The 19,989-nt window shown below is 49.9% G+C and overlaps 7 protein-coding genes across 7 annotated transcripts; 6 read left to right on the top strand and 1 right to left on the bottom strand.

Moving 5' to 3' along the window:
- Positions 1-730: 730 nt before the first annotated feature.
- On the top strand, positions 731-3,381 carry N7506_006747 (class I SAM-dependent methyltransferase; the record flags this gene model as incomplete). The annotated part of the gene is made up of 4 exons (XM_056956040.1): positions 731-823; positions 868-1,116; positions 1,179-1,496; positions 1,555-3,381. The coding sequence occupies 4 exons, from the start codon at positions 731-733 to the stop codon at positions 3,379-3,381; spliced, it is 2,487 nt and encodes an 828-aa protein (XP_056810374.1).
- A 672-nt stretch (positions 3,382-4,053) lies between these two features.
- On the top strand, positions 4,054-5,760 carry N7506_006746 (MDR family MFS transporter; the record flags this gene model as incomplete). Its single annotated transcript, XM_056956039.1, has 1 exon — positions 4,054-5,760. One exon carries the CDS (start codon positions 4,054-4,056, stop codon positions 5,758-5,760), a length of 1,707 nt encoding a protein of 568 aa, XP_056810373.1.
- Positions 5,761-6,853: 1,093 nt separating this feature from the next.
- Positions 6,854-11,363, top strand: N7506_006745 (pleiotropic drug resistance family ABC transporter; the record flags this gene model as incomplete). Its single annotated transcript, XM_056956038.1, has 6 exons — positions 6,854-9,367; positions 9,424-9,748; positions 9,800-10,011; positions 10,062-10,709; positions 10,765-10,928; positions 10,985-11,363. 6 exons carry the CDS (start codon positions 6,854-6,856, stop codon positions 11,361-11,363), a joined length of 4,242 nt encoding a protein of 1,413 aa, XP_056810372.1.
- A 570-nt stretch (positions 11,364-11,933) lies between these two features.
- On the bottom strand, positions 11,934-14,379 carry N7506_006744 (uncharacterized protein; the record flags this gene model as incomplete). The annotated part of the gene is made up of 3 exons (XM_056956037.1): positions 11,934-13,592; positions 13,668-13,968; positions 14,048-14,379. 3 exons carry the CDS (start codon positions 14,377-14,379, stop codon positions 11,934-11,936), a joined length of 2,292 nt encoding a protein of 763 aa, XP_056810371.1.
- A 398-nt stretch (positions 14,380-14,777) lies between these two features.
- Positions 14,778-16,030, top strand: N7506_006743 (tyrosinase family protein; the record flags this gene model as incomplete). Its single annotated transcript, XM_056956036.1, has 4 exons — positions 14,778-14,902; positions 14,964-15,089; positions 15,139-15,261; positions 15,325-16,030. The coding sequence occupies 4 exons, from the start codon at positions 14,778-14,780 to the stop codon at positions 16,028-16,030; spliced, it is 1,080 nt and encodes a 359-aa protein (XP_056810370.1).
- Positions 16,031-17,426: 1,396 nt separating this feature from the next.
- Positions 17,427-18,040, top strand: N7506_006742 (DUF504 domain-containing protein; the record flags this gene model as incomplete). The annotated part of the gene is made up of 2 exons (XM_056956035.1): positions 17,427-17,730; positions 17,778-18,040. 2 exons carry the CDS (start codon positions 17,427-17,429, stop codon positions 18,038-18,040), a joined length of 567 nt encoding a protein of 188 aa, XP_056810369.1.
- A 248-nt stretch (positions 18,041-18,288) lies between these two features.
- N7506_006741 (MIF domain protein) lies at positions 18,289-19,423 on the top strand (the record flags this gene model as incomplete). Its single annotated transcript, XM_056956034.1, has 3 exons — positions 18,289-18,627; positions 18,687-19,301; positions 19,397-19,423. The coding sequence occupies 3 exons, from the start codon at positions 18,289-18,291 to the stop codon at positions 19,421-19,423; spliced, it is 981 nt and encodes a 326-aa protein (XP_056810368.1).
- Positions 19,424-19,989: the final 566 nt, after the last annotated feature.

Genomic DNA, 19,989 nt, shown 5'->3' with positions numbered 1-19,989 from the left:
CGGTCACATCCGAATCAGTTCAAATCCCTTTTAGTCTATTCTATTTGAGTATCTACTCTCTATTTTCACAGCTGTTTGCCCCGTCCACATTATCTGGGCGTTCTAGATGGAACTCCACAGTGGTCGCTAATGGGGTAAGCGTGCCGCTTTCTGGCTGCGTGGCAGCAAACAATGGCATTTATACGAGACAGCCACTCAGCGGTTGCTGACGGGCCGCCTACTAGTTGCATATGCACGACAGATCCTTCAACAGCCAACCTCTAGGACAGAAGAAACTTGGGTACCATGATACACTGCCATACAGTTAAATACACGTAAGACGACTCTTTCGTTTCACGATACCGACAATGCTAACTTCACACGTGTACTATCGACAGGCATTTATTGGGCATAAATTTATTGTTGATATTGTACTCGAATGAAACCGAATGCTGAATGGCGAACACTCCGCTTGACCTTTCAAGCGACGAGTACCGAGGTGATCAACGAAGGTAGGAATTTGGATTGAAGAATGCTTTAATTAATTTGACTGCGGGGTTGTAGGAAACCCTGGTAGTCCGTACCGCGAGGTCCAGGACAAAGTACGTACACATTTTCAAGTAGTGTTTTCGAGCAATGTTGAACTATAGCCGAACTATTTAGCAGGACCTATCGACTGTTCATATGTGCCATTTTTCTTCTAATTCAACCCTGCCCAACTTCTCCACGCTCAGGGCAATGAGAGAGTATCATGGCTTTTCCTGGTGGTAACCTGTTGTCCCTTGATCTAGATCCTAAAACATTCATTGTTGGATTCAGCCTGGTCGCAATTACCATCCTGATTGTTTCCAACCTCATTTTCAAGCACGGGTCAAAGAACAAAAGAAGTCCGGGCTTTCTCGAGTCTTTTTGCTTTTCTTCTACGCATGCTTTGTCAAGCCGCATAGCGGAAAGGATAATGGCACGCAGCAGGATGCCCTTGAAAGCTTCTATAAGAAGCAAGCTGGGATCTATGATAAGACCAGAGAAATTCTTCTGCAAGGCAGGGAGGACATGCTTGCACTTTCGGCATCAGAGCTACTTGCCAGGGAGAAAATGCGAAAGAATAACACTATTGGGAAACCAATATGGGTGGACGTGAGTGACAATGACTGGACAGAGTTTTGATGACTCCAAATCATTTCTAACACTTAGTATAGGTTGGTGGCGGAACAGGATGGAACATCGAGGCGATGAGCGCTTTTCTCGATGTTCCTCGGTTCTTCTCAAGCGTTTATCTGGTCGACCTCTCTCCATCTCTCTGCGAAATTGCCCAGCAACGATTTCAGCGCCTCGGCTGGGACAACGTTAAAGTTGTGTGTGAGGATGCGAGGAAGTTCACTATTGAAAACTATGAAGGTGGGATTTCCAACCGGGGCATCTCAACCTACTACCCAGTCTCGAACCATGTTCCTCGCAGACAAAACGCACATGGGATTGCAGATCTCATAACGATGTCTTACAGCTTGTCAATGATCGTAAGTGTCCTTAGCTCACACTCCGCAAAGAACACTCCTAATTCGCTGATTGATATAGCCTGATTACTTTTCTGTCGTTGACTCACTCAATTCACTTCTTTCTCCTGACGGTGTCATGGGAGTGATTGATTTCTACGTTCAGTCCAAGACAGAATTTTCTTTCAGGAACTATACTGGTGGTATCATCGGACGCCACGTTGGCTGGTTCATGAGAGCGTTTTGGCGTGCATGGTTCGATCTCGACCGCGTCAATCTCGAGGCCAGCCGCCGGGACTATCTTGAGTACAGATTTGGTACTATCAAAAGTGTCAGCGCGCGCAATAATTATTTGGGTCGCATTCCGTACTACGTTTGGGTTGGATGCCGCAAAGACTCCGTGTCTTCGAAATTTCTCCCCTACGAGGTTGTGGAAAAGATCGATGCGCTTGCTACGGAGTCACACTATTCTGATCCGGCTGATCTAAACGATTCCTCTGCTCGCACTGGAAAATTCTATGCGCAGAGTAAACAGTCCGGAGCCTCAATCACTGCTATCCAGAACCTTTCAAACAACCTACCTCTGCCGGCATTTTTCTACCAAAACCACCACTGGCGCATCTACTATGACGAGTCTCTTCGGAAGCACACTCAGTTCAAGGATGATTATATCTACACCTTCACCTGGGAGGACTCCCAAGCGGATGACCAACTGCTCAAGCTCACCTCCGATGACGTCGTGCTAGCCATCACTAGCGCTGGAGACAATATTCTCTCATACGCACTGCGGAGCCCGGCCAAGATCCACGCTGTCGACCTAAACCCGTCGCAGAACCATCTCCTGGAGCTGAAAATGGCCTCCTATACTGCTTTGTCATATGAAGATTTTTGGATGCTCTTCGGTGAAGGCAAGCACCCCAATTTTCGGAATCTGCTGCTCACAAACCTATCGCCACACCTGTCAAGTCGAGCATTCCAATTCTGGCTCGATCGCTGTCACATCTTCTCCACTTCCAGCAGATATGGTCTGTATGATACTGGGGGCTCTCGCCATGGCATACGAGCTTTCCGTTGGATTTCGTATCTCTTTGGCTTCCATGGTGCGGTTCAAAAATTCCTCAAAGCCAAGGCACTCGACGAACAGCGCCATATTTGGCAACAAAGGATCAGGCCAGCTCTGCTTTCTAATCTGGTCTGTAGGCTAATTGTGAGCCAGGAGAGATTTCTATGGTCAGCTCTCGGTGTCCCTAAACATCAGCTCACCATGATTGAAAATGACTATGTCGAGAGTCTACCCAGTGGTGGGCCCACCAAGGCTGACTGCAAAACTCGTTCGCGCGCCATCTGGCGCTACATGGTGAGCACCCTCGATCCAGTGGTCGAGAATACCCAGATCAGCTTGAACAATCCGTATTATCATATATGCATGGCCGGCACCTTCTCCCGCCAGTGCCATCCGGAGTATCTCTCACGTGAGGCACATGCCAATCTCTCACAGCCGGATGCGCTAGATGGCATACAAATTCACACGGATGAGATCGACGAAGTTCTAAGCCATATGGACTCCAACCGACTCACCGTTGCTGTGCTTATGGACAGTATGGACTGGTTTGACTCAAACGGTGTGGCCGCCGCAGCCCAGATTACCAAACTGAACCGTACACTGAAGATGGGTGGCCGTGTATTACTGCGCTCTTCGGCACTGCGTCCCTGGTATGTCGATATTTTCGAAGCCCATGGATTTTCTTGCAAGTGCACGGGCTCTCGGACAGATGGGGCATGTATTGATCGAGTCAATATGTATGCATCATGCTGGCTCTGCACTAAGATGGAGAATCTACCCTTGTCGACGCCCGAGCCCGAGATGACATGCATGGATGTCTCTGATAACAACTGTTTGTCTCCATAGATATCTGAATGCAATACTCAGGAGAGAGAAAAGTAACCAAGAAGCTCATATCATGTGTGAAGAGAGAAGAGCAGAAGGGAGAAGGGAGAAGGGAGAGAGCGACCAAAGTGGGGAAGGTGGAGAAAGTGGGGCAAACACTGTACACCTTCATATTTGCAACACTCCAACACTCCACGGCTTTCAACAATACTCCGTACTCTGGAGTATCATGACTTGTAAAGAGAAAATAAGTTTCCAACAGGTAAAATGCAGCAGTCTGCGGAGAGCGTAGCAAGTTATTTGGAAATTACCATATTGGGTGTCATTTCATGCAGTGAAAGCAAAGCCCGAACATCCGGAACAGAAGCAGACTGGAAATCCACACAAAGTTGATGACAGGCGCCTTTGGCAGGTGCCATTTTAAACCTGACGTGCATGGCGTCCTGCATGGCGCCCTCTAAGCCACCCTGACCTTACTCTTTCGATGAAATGATACAAGTCCATACAAGTACGTAATGCTGACCCGTATTGAACTTCTTTGTTTGATACGTCCCGTAACGACAAGGTTCCCCCCCGTTGGACCTGTGTCGCTTCTTTCCCACACTCACCTGACTCCCTGACTTTGAAACATCTCTCATGGCGACCGCGGTCTTGACAAGGGCGGAAAGCCCTGCAGTACAAGAGTCGATTCCAATGGAGGCTCTTTCAGCGTCGACACAGGGGAAGTCCGAGGAACAAGACAAACAATCAACACATGTAGACGACTCAGGAGATGAACATCAGCACAGCGAAGCGCCAGCAGCACATACGGAGGGTATCGCTCCCTCCAAGAAAAAGCCCTGGCAGTTCTGGGCTGTGTTCCCAGCGCTGTGCATGACCACTTTTCTCTCGGCTCTCGACACGTCCATTTTATCAACTGCCCTTCCGACTATCGCGCTTGACATCAACGCTGGTGAATCGTACGTGTGGATCACCAACTCTTACATTCTGTCGTCGACCGTGGTTCTCCCTTTATTCGGCCAGACGGCAAATATATTCGGCCGTCGATGGCTCCTGATCCTTTCGGTTCTCATCTTTGCTTTGGGAAGCGGTCTTGCCGGGGGAGCAAAAAATACAGTTCAGATCATTGCCGGACGAACCATTCAAGGTATCGGCGGTGGTGGTATTAACACGCTTGTTGATACCGTCATCTGTGATCTCGTTCCTCTTCGCCAGCGAGGGAAATATGTAGCTCTCATGGCAGCTGTATGGGCAGTAGGGACGGTGATTGGTCCCGTATTAGGTGGTGCCTTCGCTGAGCATACGTCGTGGCGCTGGATTTTCTATATCAACCTCCCTCTGTGTGCCGTGTCACTGGTATTACTTGTGTTGTTCCTTCGAGTTTCATATCCACGGTCAGGCGGTACCATATGGCAACAGCTGCGCCGTGTCGACTACGTTGGAAATGCCATTTTCACAGCAACAGTTGTCGCAGTCTTGCTGGCACTCAGTTGGGCAGGAGTTGATTATCCTTGGTCCTCATGGCGGGTCCTTGTACCCTTTGTTCTAGGGCTAGCGGGTTTATTCCTCTTCTACGCTCATCAACAATCGCGGTTCTGTCCGGAGCCATCCCTTCCGACCAAGTTATTCTCCAGTGGAACGGCTGTTTGTGCACTATGGATTGCATTTATTCAGTCAGTATTGCTCTATTGGGTTGGATATTTCCTGCCCATCTATTTCCAGGCAATCCGCAGCTCGACTGCTACCGAGTCCGGACTTTTTGTCCTCCCTATCACAGCGGCTATCGCGCCCCTCGGTATCATTACTGGTGTCTTAATTGCTTCCACTGGGAAATATCGTCCTTACCACTTCCTAGGCTACATATGCCTCACCACTGCCACCGGACTATTCTCGATACTAGACGATAACTCGCCCACTCGCGATTGGGCCGGCTTCCAGATTCTTTTCGGCGCGGGCTCGGGGATGATCTTTTCCAGCACACTGCCTCCTATCCAGGCATCCCTCCCCGAATCCGATATGGCCACTGCGACCGCCACGTGGGCGTTTATGCGCAGCTTTGGTTGTATCTGGGGTATCGCGATTCCGACCACTGTCTTTAATACGCGGATTCAGGGGCTGCTTTACCGCATCAGTGATGTTTCTTTGCGTGAAAAGCTTGCTAATGGGGGCGCTTATGCAATGGCTAGTCGTGGGCTTCTACGCACTTTGAAAGACACTCCCCAGTTAATGGCGGAAGTACTGAGTGTTTATCAAGATAGCTTGCGATGGGTGTGGTGGATTGCTATTCCATTTGGTGGTATCGGATTTCTTCTTTGCATACCCATCAGGCAATTGGTGCTAAGTGAGGATTTGAACACTGAGTTTGGATTGCAGGTAGGAGAACGAAGGGAATCAAGTTGAGAACGTTAAATAGTATATAGAGATTTTAGGGGTAATAGGAGGCCTTGCAAGGGTGCTATAGGGGGTGCGGGTTCGCCCCAGCCCCGGTGTATTGCATCGATTAAAATAAGCCTGGAGTCTTGAGATTCACGTGGTAATACATGTCGCGGATTCTGTCACATTTCCCAATCCCCAGTCCCTAGTTCTGTGTTCACTGCTTAGCCAAGGCTTCCCTTACTTGACCAATCATGATGACTCGACAATTAGTTGAAAGGGCAGTTGAAAAGACAATTGAAAGGGCAGTTCAAAAGACAGTTCAAAAGACAAAACGAGGTCCCGAAGTTGATGATAGCTCTCTTCTTTTACCAATTTAAATCTGTGGTTAAGCCAACACATAACAACTTGGGATCTGGCAAAGAAAATCCTACCTATCGAAGATAGATGGAGTATGACCATTGGGGACAAGTGGGCTCAGTCGGTCTTCCTTGACACACTGTCTTGAGTCTACTCCGTAGTCGTTCAATCATCGTAGCTCGCAATGAATATGATTGATTAGTCGGTCTAACTACCGATCTACGGAGCTAGAGTCTATGAGGTCAAACCCGCCCAATTAGGTCAGGGGGCTCTAGCAATTAAGCCCCACTTATCATCGTATCCATGGATCCATCCATGGATCTATTCCGTAAAAGGTTAGTGAGTTATTTAACTTTGTTAGAGCTCGGAATGTATAGTAATCAATCCGAGCGGATGAGTTATGCCTGATCATTCCACAAAGACGGTTCGGTTGAACTGTTAGGAAAACCTTCAGGCACGAGATGTTCACTAATCACCCCATCCGTCGAAAATTTGTCCCATGCTCTTCTTTCAACCCATTAATAAGGGATGAATGAGACACGGGGCTTCTCTGGGCTCCGGGCCTTTCGGATTATTCATCAGAAGCTAAGTCGGGTTAACTATGGCCATATATCTCCTTACTTTGTTGTTCTTATTTCTTGTGCGTGATGTTGCTACTCTCCCACCAGCAACTCCAGTCGTCTGATCTCCGGCATTCTTTTCCATCGAAGTTATTTTGCTGTCAAGGTCTGGCAAATTGGCGAATCCGAAGAACTACAACATGGAGGTCAATCACGACCCTGAGAAAGCGATGTACCAGACGAAATCGCTCGGAAAGCCCTCCGGACGACCTCCCTCCCCAATGGCGGACCCTATCGTCAACTCCAGCGCGGAGCAGTCAGACGACGAATCCAGCCAAAAGCCCGACCCCCGGGACATCTCACAATGGTCCATCTTTCCAGATATACTCCAAATACGGAAACGTAACGAGTCTATCGGTGGGAAATCGAAGAAGCTGGGTGTGACCTGGCAGAATCTCACAGTAAAGGGCATCAGCAGTGATGCGCTTTACAACGAAAATGTTCTCTCTCAATTCAATCCCTTCGGTAAGGGCAGCAAGAACCCACCCCTGAAGACTATTATCGACAACTCTTCTGGATGTGTCAAACCCGGTGAGATGTTGCTTGTTCTTGGAAATCCAGGGGCCGGATGCACAACACTTCTTAGCGTTCTATCAAACCACAGAAATGGCTTCGCAGAAATTACTGGCGACGTCTCGTTCGGTTCGATGACCAGTCAAGAAGCCAAACAATATCGTGGTCAGATTATCATGAACTCAGAAGAAGAGATCTTCTTTCCAGCTCTTTCAGTTGGTGACACCATCGACTTCGCCACACGTTTGAAGGTGCCCTTCCACCTGCCACCAGACACCAAGAACGAGGAGGAGTACGCCCAAATATACAAAGAATTCCTCTTGAAGTCTCTCGGTATCACACACACAAAGGATACCAAGGTCGGAGATGAGTTCATTCGTGGCGTTTCGGGTGGCGAGCGCAAGCGAGTGTCCATTCTCGAATGCCTTGCGACTAGAGGCAGCGTCTTCTCCTGGGATAACTCCACTCGTGGTCTCGACGCGAGCACTGCGCTAGATTGGACGAAAGCCATGCGCGCCATGACAGATATTCTTGGTCTCACTACAATCGCCAGTCTGTACCAAGCAGGTAATGGTATCTACGAGCAGTTCGACAAGATTCTGGTTCTCGATAACGGCAAGCAGATCTTTTACGGATCTCGAGACGAAGCTGTGCCATACATGGAGGATCTTGGCTTCCTATGCGACCCTGCAGCCAACAAGTCAGATTTCCTCACGAGCGTGTCGGCGCCTGCTGTACGCACAATTGCCCCAAACTTTGAGGACCGATTTCCTCGATCAACAGAGGAGCTGCTCGATGCTTATAACAACTCGCCCATCAAACCAAGGATGATGGCCGAGCTCGACTACCCCAATAGTCCCGAAGCTCAGCAGAATACGGCATACTTCAAGGAACAGGAGGCTCAAGACAAGCACAAGAACCTTCCGAAGAAAGCTGCGGAGTCCGCAGGATATTTCCATCAGGTGCAGACGGCTACCGTACGCCAATTCCAGATCCTCTGGGGCGACAAGAAAACTCTGTTCATCAAGCAAGCCTCAACTATCGTTCAGGCGCTGATCGGTGGCTCACTATTCTACAATGCTCCGGACAACGCGGCGGGCTTGTTCATCAAGGGAGGCTCACTCTTCTTCTCTCTACTATATCCTACCTTCATCGCTCTCGCCGAGGTTACGGATTCGTTCGTCGGCCGACCCGTCTTAGCCAAACACCGTGACTTTGCTCTCCACCATCCATCTGCCTTTGTCTTCGCCCAGGTCATTACCGATATCCCGATCATGCTCTTCCAAATCTCGCACTTTGGAATTGTGCTGTACTTCATGACTGGATTCCAGTACACTGCCCAGGCTTTCTTCATCTTCTGGCTCATTAACTTGATCTCGGCTCTGGCTATGACACAGCTCTTCAGGTTCATCGGTGCCGCTTTCCCGAATTTCGACGCAGCAACTAAAGCTTCTGGATTCACCATCGTCGCTGCCTTCACATATGCAGGATACATGATTCCCAAGCCTGACATGCACCCTTGGTTCGTTTGGTTCTTCTGGATCGACCCCATGGCCTACGCGTTCGAAGCATTGCTCGCGAACGAGTTCCACGACCAGGTGATTCCTTGTGTGGGCCCATTCCTGGTTCCAAATGGCGAAGGATACAGCCCCGAAACAGGAGGCGGACAAGCATGTACCGGCGTCCGCGGTGCGCCTCCCGGAGCAACCAGCGTTACTGGTGACCAGTACCTGGCTTCCATGTCCTTCAGCCATAGCAACCTTTGGCGCAACTTTGGCATTCTCTGCGCCTGGTACGTTTTCTTCGTGGCAATGACCGTCTTCTTCACTTCCAGGTGGAAGCAGATGGGCGAAGGTGGTCGCGGCCTCCTCATTCCCCGTGAGAAGCAGAAGAAGGTACCTAAGGCCGGGGTTGCAGATGAGGAATCCCAGGCTATCGAGGAGCCATCCGAGAAGTCCGGCTCCGATTCCGAGAAGTCTGACGCAACCATCGACAACCAGCTCGTCCACAATACATCGGTATTCACCTGGAAGAATCTGACTTACACCGTCAAGACGCCGCATGGGGATCGTCTTCTTCTCGACAACGTTCAAGGATTTGTCAAGCCCGGTACGCTCGGTGCTCTTATGGGATCTTCGGGTGTAAGTGCACTAGCAATGCGATTGACAGATGGATATACGCTAAGATTTTCACTCAGGCCGGAAAGACTACACTACTCGACGTACTCGCTCAACGCAAGACTGATGGTGCCATTCATGGCTCCGTTCTAGTCGATGGTCGCCCGCTCCCTGTGTCCTTCCAACGATCCGCGGGCTACGTCGAACAGATGGACGTCCACGAGTCATTGTCCACGGTACGCGAGGCTTTGGAATTCTCTGCTCTTCTCCGTCAGAATCGTGAAATTCCCCGCGAGGAGAAGCTCCGCTATGTGGACACGATCGTCAATCTCTTACAGTTGGAAGACCTCGAGCACACCCTAATCGGTCGCCCTGGTGCCGGTCTTTCTGTCGAACAGCGCAAGCGTAAGTCTGGATTCATCGAACAGAGTTGAGATAGACACTAACACTTTTCAGGTCTCACTATTGGTGTTGAGCTTGTAGCTAAGCCCAGTATTTTAATCTTCCTCGACGAACCTACTTCTGGTCTCGATGGCCAAGCTGCAAACAACACGGTACGCTTCTTGCGCAAACTCGCTGAAGTCGGACAAGCTGTCCTCGTCACTATTCACCAGCCATCGGCCGACCTCTTTGCCCAATTCGACACCCTCCTCCTACTAGCGAAGGGGGTAAGACTGTATACTTTGGCGATATCGGCCATCATGCAAGGACCGTCAAGAAATACTTCGCTGATCATGGCGCACCGTGCCCCCGAGAGGCCAACCCTGCTGAGCATATGATTGAAGTCGTATCAGGAAGTCTTTCTAAGGGCAAGGACTGGAGCCAAGTTTGGCTCAACTCGCCAGAACACGAAAATATCACTCAAGAGCTAAATACTCTTGTCGCTGATGCTGCCGCCAAACTACCTGGAACTGTCGATGATGGCTATCAATTCGCAGCGCCTATTTGGGAGCAGGTAAAGCTTGTCACGCACCGCATGAACATCTCCTTATTCCGCAACACCGAGTACATCAACAACAAGCTCATCTTGCATATACTTCTGTCTCTTTACAACGGCTTTTCGTTCTGGTCGATTGGTAACAGCGTCAGCGATCTCCAGCAACGCCTCTTCACGGTCTTCAGTTTCCTGTTTGTCGCTCCCGGTCTCATCTCCCAGCTTCAGCCTATCTTCATCGATCGTCGCAACGTGTATGAGACGCGCGAGAAGAAGAGTAAGACCTACCACTGGGTGCCATTTGTCACTGGCTTGATCATTTCTGAGCTGCCCTACCTGGTCGTCTGCGGTGTGTTGTACTTTGTGTGTTGGTACTGGACCGCTGGATTGCCAAATGATACCAAGTGGGCAGGCAGCACATTCTTCGTCGCAGTAAGTTCCCTCTTCTTTGGTTGACTCCTTGCTCCAAACTAAAAAAACTGTCTAGATGTTTTACGAGATGTTGTACACCGGTATTGGACAATCGATCGCCGCGTACGCTCCCAATGCAACCTTTGCATCTCTTGTCAACCCGCTTGTCATCACCACTCTCGTATCATTCTGCGGTGTCTTCGTTCCTTACTCCCAGATCACGGCGTTCTGGAGATACTGGTAAGCCTCATATGACTATCAACACCCTCGAGATCAATGCTAACATCACATTTTAGGATCTACTACCTCGATCCCTTCAACTACCTCTTCGGCGCCTTCCTCACTTTCATCAACTTCTCTGTCAATGTCACTTGCGAACGCAGTGAGCTTGCGGTCTTCAATCCTCCTGCGAACAAGACGTGTGGTGACTATCTCTCCACCTATCAGCAAGGCATGGGACTTGGCACAAACCTTCTGAACCCAAACGCTACGGAGAACTGCGAGGTGTGCCGATACACTACTGGACAAGACTATTTGAAGACACTCAACTTGAACGAAGAGTACTACGGCTGGAGAAATGCGGGGCTGGTTGTAATGTGGGCCGGGGTGTTCTACGCCCTGGTGTTCTTGATGATGAAGTTGCGAACCAAGGCGACGAAGACGGCGTCTGCGTAGACGCATGGTTTCTTTTGAAGAGTGGAAGATTGCCAATATTCCTCCTCGAAGAAGAGCAAAGACGGAGAGCAAAGTTGCGCGCGTACATGTTGGCTTCAGGTGTGGTATTTAAGCTGCACAAAGATTTTAAGTCCTGTATGATTTAATTGCGCACTGGCGCCAAACCTAGACTTTCATAATAATTTTATTGGGTAATTAGGACTATATTGCATTCTCAAAACTTCCTAGCGGTGGTGGATGGTGATCTGTTGGGGCGCGAGCTGCCTGGGTTTGCCTCCTGTCCCTCCGGCACATCGGCAGAGCGGAACATACTTGGTGATCCAGTCGGAGAGGTTCTTGTTTGATCATTTCTCATGCTAATCCAGTCATGATCCGCGCGCTTCGCTGCTCTCTCCTCTTGCTCGGCATAGTTTGCTTCATCATCTGCCCTAATATCTTCAGGAGGTGTTCCCGACCGTTTCCGCTTTTAGACGTCCTTAGAAAGAGGTAAATAATAATTTCACTGCCAAACGTCCTTAGATAACTGACTGCCTGGTTTACTTAAGTTTCAGGTATTCAATCAACAAGAGACTAGACAATATCTCTGAGCAGCAGCTTGATGATCGAGGCAATCCCCGCAGAGGCTTCGCCGTGGCCGATGTTAGACTTGATAGAGCCTAGACGAAGACGCTGATCGGCTCGACGACGAGGGGCCAGAGGTGCGAAGACTTCTCGTATTGAGGTGCACTCCTCCAAATCGCCTGCCTGGGTGCCCGTTCCGTGCAGCTCAACATACTCGACGTGCCGTGGATCGACGGCGGCATGCTGCATGACGTTGCGATAGTTGTCAATCTGCGCCCCAGCATGAGGGTGCGTAATGGAGATGGCGTTGGCCGAGTGATTTGTCGCCGCAGAAAGAATGACACCGAGGATGTTATCGTTATCAGCCTCTGCATCCTCGAGTCGCTTGAGAACAACACAGCCGATGCCATCGCCGCGACAATACCCGTCTGCGTCCCGGTCCCAGACCTTGCACTGGCCCGTCCGTGATAGAAAATGGCTGCTACACAACCCTGCAAAGTTGTCAGGGTCTGTGATGACATTCAGACCGCCGGCCAGCGCCATATCAACTTCACCGGCCCATATCGCATTGCAAGCGGTGTGCACCGCCGCGGAACTACTGGAGCACGCCGTATCGATGTTGAGACTTGGCCCGCAGAACTTGAAGAAGTAGTTGATGCGCCCATTGGCAAAGCCGCGCTCGCCTGCTGGGACCGCGTACGTGCCTACATTCTGCGAGTTGTTCAGCTCGCGGTAGTCATCAGCTGCCTGGCCATAGTATGTTCCGACACGCTGCCTGTTACTGCTGGGTGTGCGGTCGGGAGCATATCCAGACATCTCGAGGGCCTCGTAAGCAGTGACCAAGGCCAACCGATGCATGGGGTCTGTCTGCTCGGCCTCGCGCGGCGACATATGGAAAAAGGCGGCGTCCATATATCCCGGTCGGTCGATGAAGTTGCCGTAAGGTGTCTGGGTGGAGTTCATTAGTTGGGCCGTTGGGTCGTAGTGTGCATCGATGTCGAAGCGGTCTGCTGGTACCCGGCAATGTACGTCTCGCCCTTCCTCCATCAGCTGCCAGAACTCATCTAGTGAGTTGGCGCCGCCTGGCATGCGACACGCCATGCCGACAATGGCGATCTTCGAGTCTGCCCGGGTCCGTGGACGTCGCTTCCCATATTCCTGGGAAATCCAATCAAACAACACTTCTTGCTCAACAGACAGACTCGGTATCGCGGCGTGGATGGCAGCTGCCAGGCCATTTGAGAAGGGCGAAATATGTAAGATCTGGAATACGCAGTGTTGCGCCGCAGCCTGTGTGAGCTGTTGTACCGCGCCGGCATTGACCTGGTCCGTGTGAATGGCGCCAGTCAGAAACTCGACGGCGATTTCTACCATGAGCTGGCCAATGCGAGTGGCCATGAAACATTCGCCAGTCAGCGGTGATACGACGCTGATGGGCGTCGGCTCTGTGCCCACAGCGACGTCATGCAGTAGATCTTCAATGGCAGAAGGGTCGTAGATGTGGCTGGCATGATACAAGCCATTGAACACGGGCAAGGGCATATGTCGAGAAGAGGACAAGACTGGGGACTCGCGAAACGCACGCCTCAGTTGTGAGGGAGGAGCACTTATGCAAGTCGTCATGCCTAAAGTAGCGCCTATATATAGCTTACAGAACTCGGGCCTTTCCTTCAAGGCGAAAGCAATACAGCTCTTGAATTAGTCCATGTGCTTTTTAGGGGAATTGGTATCTGGCGAGCTTACTGTCTCTGCATTATATCGGTCAATCTCGTGCTGGATCTCCTCAACGGTCATATCGGAAATGGCGAAGGACCAACTGTCTCGTGCGAGCGCGTTACCCTCGGGCTCGAACTGACTCGAGACCTGGTTCACATACAGTCCGAGTCGAAATGCCACTCGAATGGCCCGCAGCGTTAACTCGACCAGTTCAGGCAGACTGGATGCAGCAGATACGGCGGCTGCTGCCAAAAGGCCGACGCCCACACCCAGCAGTGTCGTTGAGCTGGGAGCCGGTCGGTAAGTAATACCATTAGATTCATAAAACCTTGACGATATAGTGTCAGTATTAAGCTTCATGTTACAGGTCACACCTGTCTTCAATGAAGTGTAAGAGTGCAACATACCCGACAACAGACGCCACCTGCACTGTCACCGACAATGCCTGCCGGAATGCAGTTGCTAGTGGGCCCTGCAGTGATGCTGGATGCTCTGCGAGAGCTAGCAGATTGTCGAAATACGGCGCCGAAGATTGCAATGAGCTGGGCTTATGGGTGAGCTCGTCTCTGAGAGTCACAACGCATTGCTCCAGCAACGCAGCTAGATTCTTGAATCGGCTGTCTTTGCTATGTTGCTGGAAGCTACGCAGAACTGTACATGTTTCATCGGGTGGTATATCAACGCGGAAATAGAGGACACGGTGGGTTGGTCCCTCTTCCTTTGGACTCGGATTGGACATATTTGTGAAGAGGACCAATAAATGACACACTCGGACTGACGCTTGAGTGGAATAGGATGAAGGCGATGAGGTTGATAAATACTTTTCATAATCATTTGAATAATTTTCACTAGACCATATCCCTCACACCTTGTTCGCTCGGTCTGAAGACTGCTCGTATAAGCGGGTGACAAGTCCAAGGGATCTGCGCTGCAACTGCATCGATGAAGCATTGTAACCTTGCAAAGTTCAGGAAGCAAGAGAAACCAAAGACGGGAAAAAGCAAAGAAAAACAAAAGGCTTCGAAAGGGAAGAAAAGAAACCGAAGAAAAAGTTGAAGAAAAACGTATATCTAGAGTGAACCCCACGGCTAAGCGTTAGACCTTATTCAACCAAGCCCCAACTTGAAAGACAACGCCATGTTGCTTGCCATTCATACCCTGTTTATGTCAATTATCAGGGGCATCCAGCTCATGATGTGCCCCGTAGAGTCCCCCGCGCCTGGCCAATGTTCTCCAGAGCAAGTTACTACGCGACAAGAATGGTACACTGTCATTCCGGCCATAAGTCAGATTAGCCTGCTTACCATGCTATCGAACATTTAGGAGCGAATTGACGGCGAATGAGCGCTTGGACTACATCGATGCAGTAAAATGCATGAATAAATTGCCACCGAAGCTGGCAACATCGCTGTATCCAGGCGTACACAACCGCAGGGAAGACTTTGTTGCGTATGTTTCTTGTCATTGCTGATTGGCGGCTCTAACAAGCCTCATGCAGTACGCACATCAACTATACCACCCACATCCACGCTAGTGGAATTTTCCTGGGCTGGCATCGGCACTTCATCTGGCTGTGGGAGCAGGCTCTTCGGAATAAATGCCAATACACCGGATCACTCCCGTCAGTCGCGCCACACACAAAAGGTTTATCTAAACTTTCTTCCGTCTGCTGACGCTTGCATAGATATTGGAATTGGGCACTTTGGGCATCCGATATGACTACCAGCCCACTGTTCGACGGCAGCAACACCTCACTTGGCAGCGACGGCGAACCTGACCCGACGCAAATCGTACCGGGCGTGGCAGGATTGGGACTTCCCCAAGGTAATGGGGGTGGATGCGTGCACTCGGGGCCTTTTACGGATCTGGAGATTCATTTGGGGCCCTTCCACTTTCCCAAAAACCACCAGCTGCCGGAGAATGCCTTTGCGGACAATCCGAGATGCTTGACGCGCAACATCAACAACCACGTCTCCCGCCTGTATATGAATCAGACTGTGGTCGATCGGCTGCTGGCGTCCCGTGATATTGTTGACTTCCAACACACCATCGACCACGGGCCGATTGAGAGTCCAAGTCAAAAACGAGGCCCTCACCCGTCAACTCACATTTCGCTCGGCATGGATTTGGAGGACCTCTTTGCGTCACCCCAAGATCCATCATTTATGCTCCACCACGGGATGGTCGATCGAATGTGGACGATGTGGCAGGCAGCTGACGAGCGGGATCGCCGGTGGGCGCTGAATGGAACCGGTCTCTTGAACAACCCACCAACAGCCCCGTTAATCACCTTGGACTCCTGGGTTGAGTTTGGAGCTCTTGATGAGCCCAAGCAGCTGCGAAAGCTAATGGACCCGCTGGCTGCACCTCATTGCTACCGCTATTCGTGATAGCCCGGAGCAGGAATGTCGAGCCCTGTATCGTCATTAGCGTTGCAGCCACCTGCAAGTGTACCCTGGTGTCGATCAAGGTGGTGCGCGAAAAGTCTCGATTGATGCAGATCGCATGCAAGTGAGAATAGATTCTTTCCTCAGAAGACCTTCATTAGTGTAGATCATACCGTCCACGTCCACGTCCACGGCGATCCTAAATCCTGGAGAATACGGAGTAAATCCATAGGCTTTGATTGGGCGATCGTATGCATTTTGGGTGTGAAAATACAATATCGTGCCAACCGAATGAACGCACTCGGATTAGTTCACTTCACATACCTCTACACCCTACTCTGAAGCTTCATGCGGCTTATCGACTAGGACTATGTCCCCCGAGTCCACCCGCACGCAATGTTGGTCCATAGTTCCAAGTTGCTTCGCCTCTGTTAGATCATTCTTGACACCGCGATTCACAGGACCGAAGAAGTTCAAGATAGAATGCCGAGTTCGCGATCTGTCATTTTTCGCGGAAATATTCGGCGATTGGGTACGAGACAAGTCATTCGTATCCAAACACGGATAACTACTCGGTAGGCCAGGGCGAATTGAAAATCTTCATAATTGATGAGAATTTGGGATTTTGTTGGATTGAGGCGAATTGGCAGGCATTAATAACACGTAATTCATAGTTTTTGCCATGTCTTACTATTTTATGCGGTTATGGGAAGCAAAAATAATAAGTGAGTTGGAATTTGAAGAGTTCGTGTTATTTAAGAAATCGCGTGGCTGACCCATTGGAAGTGTGGTAAGCTTTTAGGGTCAGAATGCACTAAAAAGTGAATTTCTTCATAGCCATCCGATATGGTGTAGTGGCTAACATCGTCGTCTCTCACACGACAGCCGGGGGTTCGATTCCCCCTATCGGAGATTTCTTTTTTGTTTTCGATTACTGCTTCCTCCAACCACTCTTTATTTCACGGCTCATCCGTCCCTTCCTGATTTTTTTCTACGATAAGATGACTCCATATGCAAATTGCAGACATATTCTATTATCCGCCTGGGGTCATACCGATGACTCATGAGGCACCCTAGCCCCTTGGCCCCTGGGGTATTCTGAGTCATTGCACCCACAGGCCCCGGCCCCCGGGGCAGGTGTGGGTCCATTGAGATCAAACGAGCCTCCAATGTTGTCATGTTTTCTTTGTCTCAACTGCTCCTAGAAACAAACGAGTTGATGACTGCACAGGTGTCAAAGTGACTGGGCTGGGATTGACTCATCCCAATCAAAGCTTAATGGTGATCATGCAAGTTCATGTATGCACAGTGTACAGTTTTAACAGATCTATAAACACGTTCAGTTCCATTTGGAGATAGGGCATGAGACCAGCAAATTATTTTCACAACTCCCAAAGTCATGGCGCCAGAGTCTCTTGAGGAAGCACCTATAGTCCCCGGCATCTCGGGGAAGGTGACACCAAGTTCACTAGAGTCTATCACGCATTCACCAAGAGCTCAAATCCAAACAGTACAACACTCCACCTTGGTCGAACAGTTCGCCATGCCGGACCGCGAAGATTCCGAGAAAGCTCCCCACTCTCAAGTGGACGATTCCAACGATGCAGTATCCGATCCACCCCGATCCTACAACCGGAAAGTCCGCACTCCGTCGCCAGAATTGAATCCCAAGGCCGGCGAAAACAGACTACGCCCCGCGGGAGGTAGGTGCAGTCCTTAGCTTACAGTGAGCAAGTTTTGACAACGCTAGATATCATCAATCGCCTCATCTGGGATCCCAAATTCGAGCGCAATGAATATGTGATTGGCTTTGTGGACCGCTTCGAGGGACAACTGGAGGTTGGCATGGACAGCTGGAAAAAGGAGACCACCGATGAGGAGTTCATTCCACAGCATCGCGTCCTTTACATTCGGCATATCAGTGGGGACATTGTTTGGGACCGGAGGAGACGTATCGACAAGATTTTCCTCAGTGGAAACTCCGCGTTTCCTGAGTTGGCCTTTCTTGCCTGAGCAAGCAATATGACTTCGGGGGGCCAAATTCTTCACACATTTGATATTGAAACAACTATTACTGGACACATGCAACAACTGTTCTGAAAAGGAGAAAGATAATGCCAGCTAGTGGAAACAAGTGACTTCTCCGCTGGCCTCGTCTGGTAGATGTGATTGAAGCGTACTTTCCTTCTCTGTTTCTTTCTTCTTACCAATATTCTTCATCCTCCTCCTCGCCAAAATCTTTCACTCGACACACACACACGATGAAATTGAACGAGAAACAGTCTTTGCCACGCTTATCAACGACCAACATCCCTCTCTTTGAAAAACCGCGAAATGTACCGACCCCCAAACCAGTCATCCCGGACAGAATCTCGTCCCTCTTTGAGGAGCAGGTTTACGACGAAAACGTCGACCCAAACATACAGTCAGATCCCAAGCCCAAACTCCTCCTACGCAAATCAGTGGAGGGTCCCGCAATGGCGAAAGTGAAGAAGCTATACTACGACGATGCGTTTGCAACGCGTGGAGCACACAACTCCCCCAAAGATCGCATCACTTTTGAGTCGGTTGTGGTCGTCGAGCTTAAGACAAATATGCAGGTTCGTACCCCACCCATTGACCTGGCCTCGCCATTCCTCAGACTAACACGCACTTCTAGTTTGACGTTTGTATGTCCACGGCACTTGCGGAATTCTCCCACGCCCTCACGGAGGTCTATCAGCGACCAGAGACATCGATGCTGGTGACCATTGACCAGAACGCGAATATACTCTTTGGAACCACCGCCGATCCTGCCTACCTGTTGAAAGTGTCCGCGTTGTCTAGTCTCATCGCACCTCTCACCAATCTTCGCAACACCAGCCTCATCCAGTCAATCATCCAGGACCTATTTGGCATTCCACCCTGCAATGGAGTGATCATATTTACTCCATTGAGTGAAGACAACCTCGCAACAAACGGATCGACTGCCAGGGAGGAAATTGATCGTCTGGAACGGAGCGGCCACAGCCCCTCGATCTTCAAGTCGATCTCACGATCTATGAGTCGTCGTTTGAAATCAAGCAGTGAGAACAGTGGCCCTCTTACACTAGGCTCCGGCATGAGTCCTGGTGTCGCAAGCATGAACTCCGGCTCTCCTGCCCCCAGTCCGCAAGTCGAATCTCACATGTCGCATGCATCGGAAGCAATTTCACCGAAAGAGTCAGAAAAGACGATTTTATTACAGGACACACCGACGCTGGGGGAATTGCCCGAGCGGACACCATCCAAGAGTGTAAGTCGATCGGTGACAAAGAGAGAAAGTATCCGGAGCTTTGTCAATCGTCGATTGAAAGATTTTGGTGAAGTGACCCCGTTTGGGAGTCCCAGATCACCTACCAAGGGGGAAAGGATTGATTTTTGTTGTTCCAAGCCCGCAATCGGAGTCTAATATGTGTTCATGATGTGCTTTAAGCAGTGAGAAGTATCATTATCCTTCATCTTAACCACGGTTGGTCATGGTGTCTTTAGTAACTCTAAACTTCTTTTGATGTCTTTTGTTACGTGTCTTTGTTCATACCATTTCTGACCTTCATTAGTTGCCTAGAGCTGGCGATACTAAGCACTACATGCATTCAAAGCCCCAAGATATCAAGTCAGGGGCAAGTAAGTGTGAAAGACGTTGGTAGAATTTCTCGCTGGCGGGATTGCCTTGTGTAGCCTATTCCTGCTGCGGGTATTATGACTGAGTAGTTCGCCATTATTCTAACACCCCTCTGTCTCACTAATCAATATTGAAGTAAGAGACTTCTGGTAATTTTAGGGTTTATCCATGAACCCTTAGAAAACCCAGGGGAAGCATACTCTGGCTGCAGTTCAGCAACTTGGTTTTTTGGATCCATAATTTAAACCTAGTAGGAGGGCTATATATTGAAATTATCCATACGATTGTATCAAATCTACGTGTAGCTCTTCGGTCTAAA

Source organism: Penicillium brevicompactum (genome assembly GCF_028827555.1).
Source record: "Penicillium brevicompactum strain IBT 35665 chromosome Unknown utg000005l_segment0_segment0, whole genome shotgun sequence".
NCBI lineage: Eukaryota > Fungi > Ascomycota > Eurotiomycetes > Eurotiales > Aspergillaceae > Penicillium > Penicillium brevicompactum.
The sequence above is the reverse complement of the archived record's forward strand: the minus strand, read 5'-3'. Positions and strand labels throughout refer to the sequence as shown.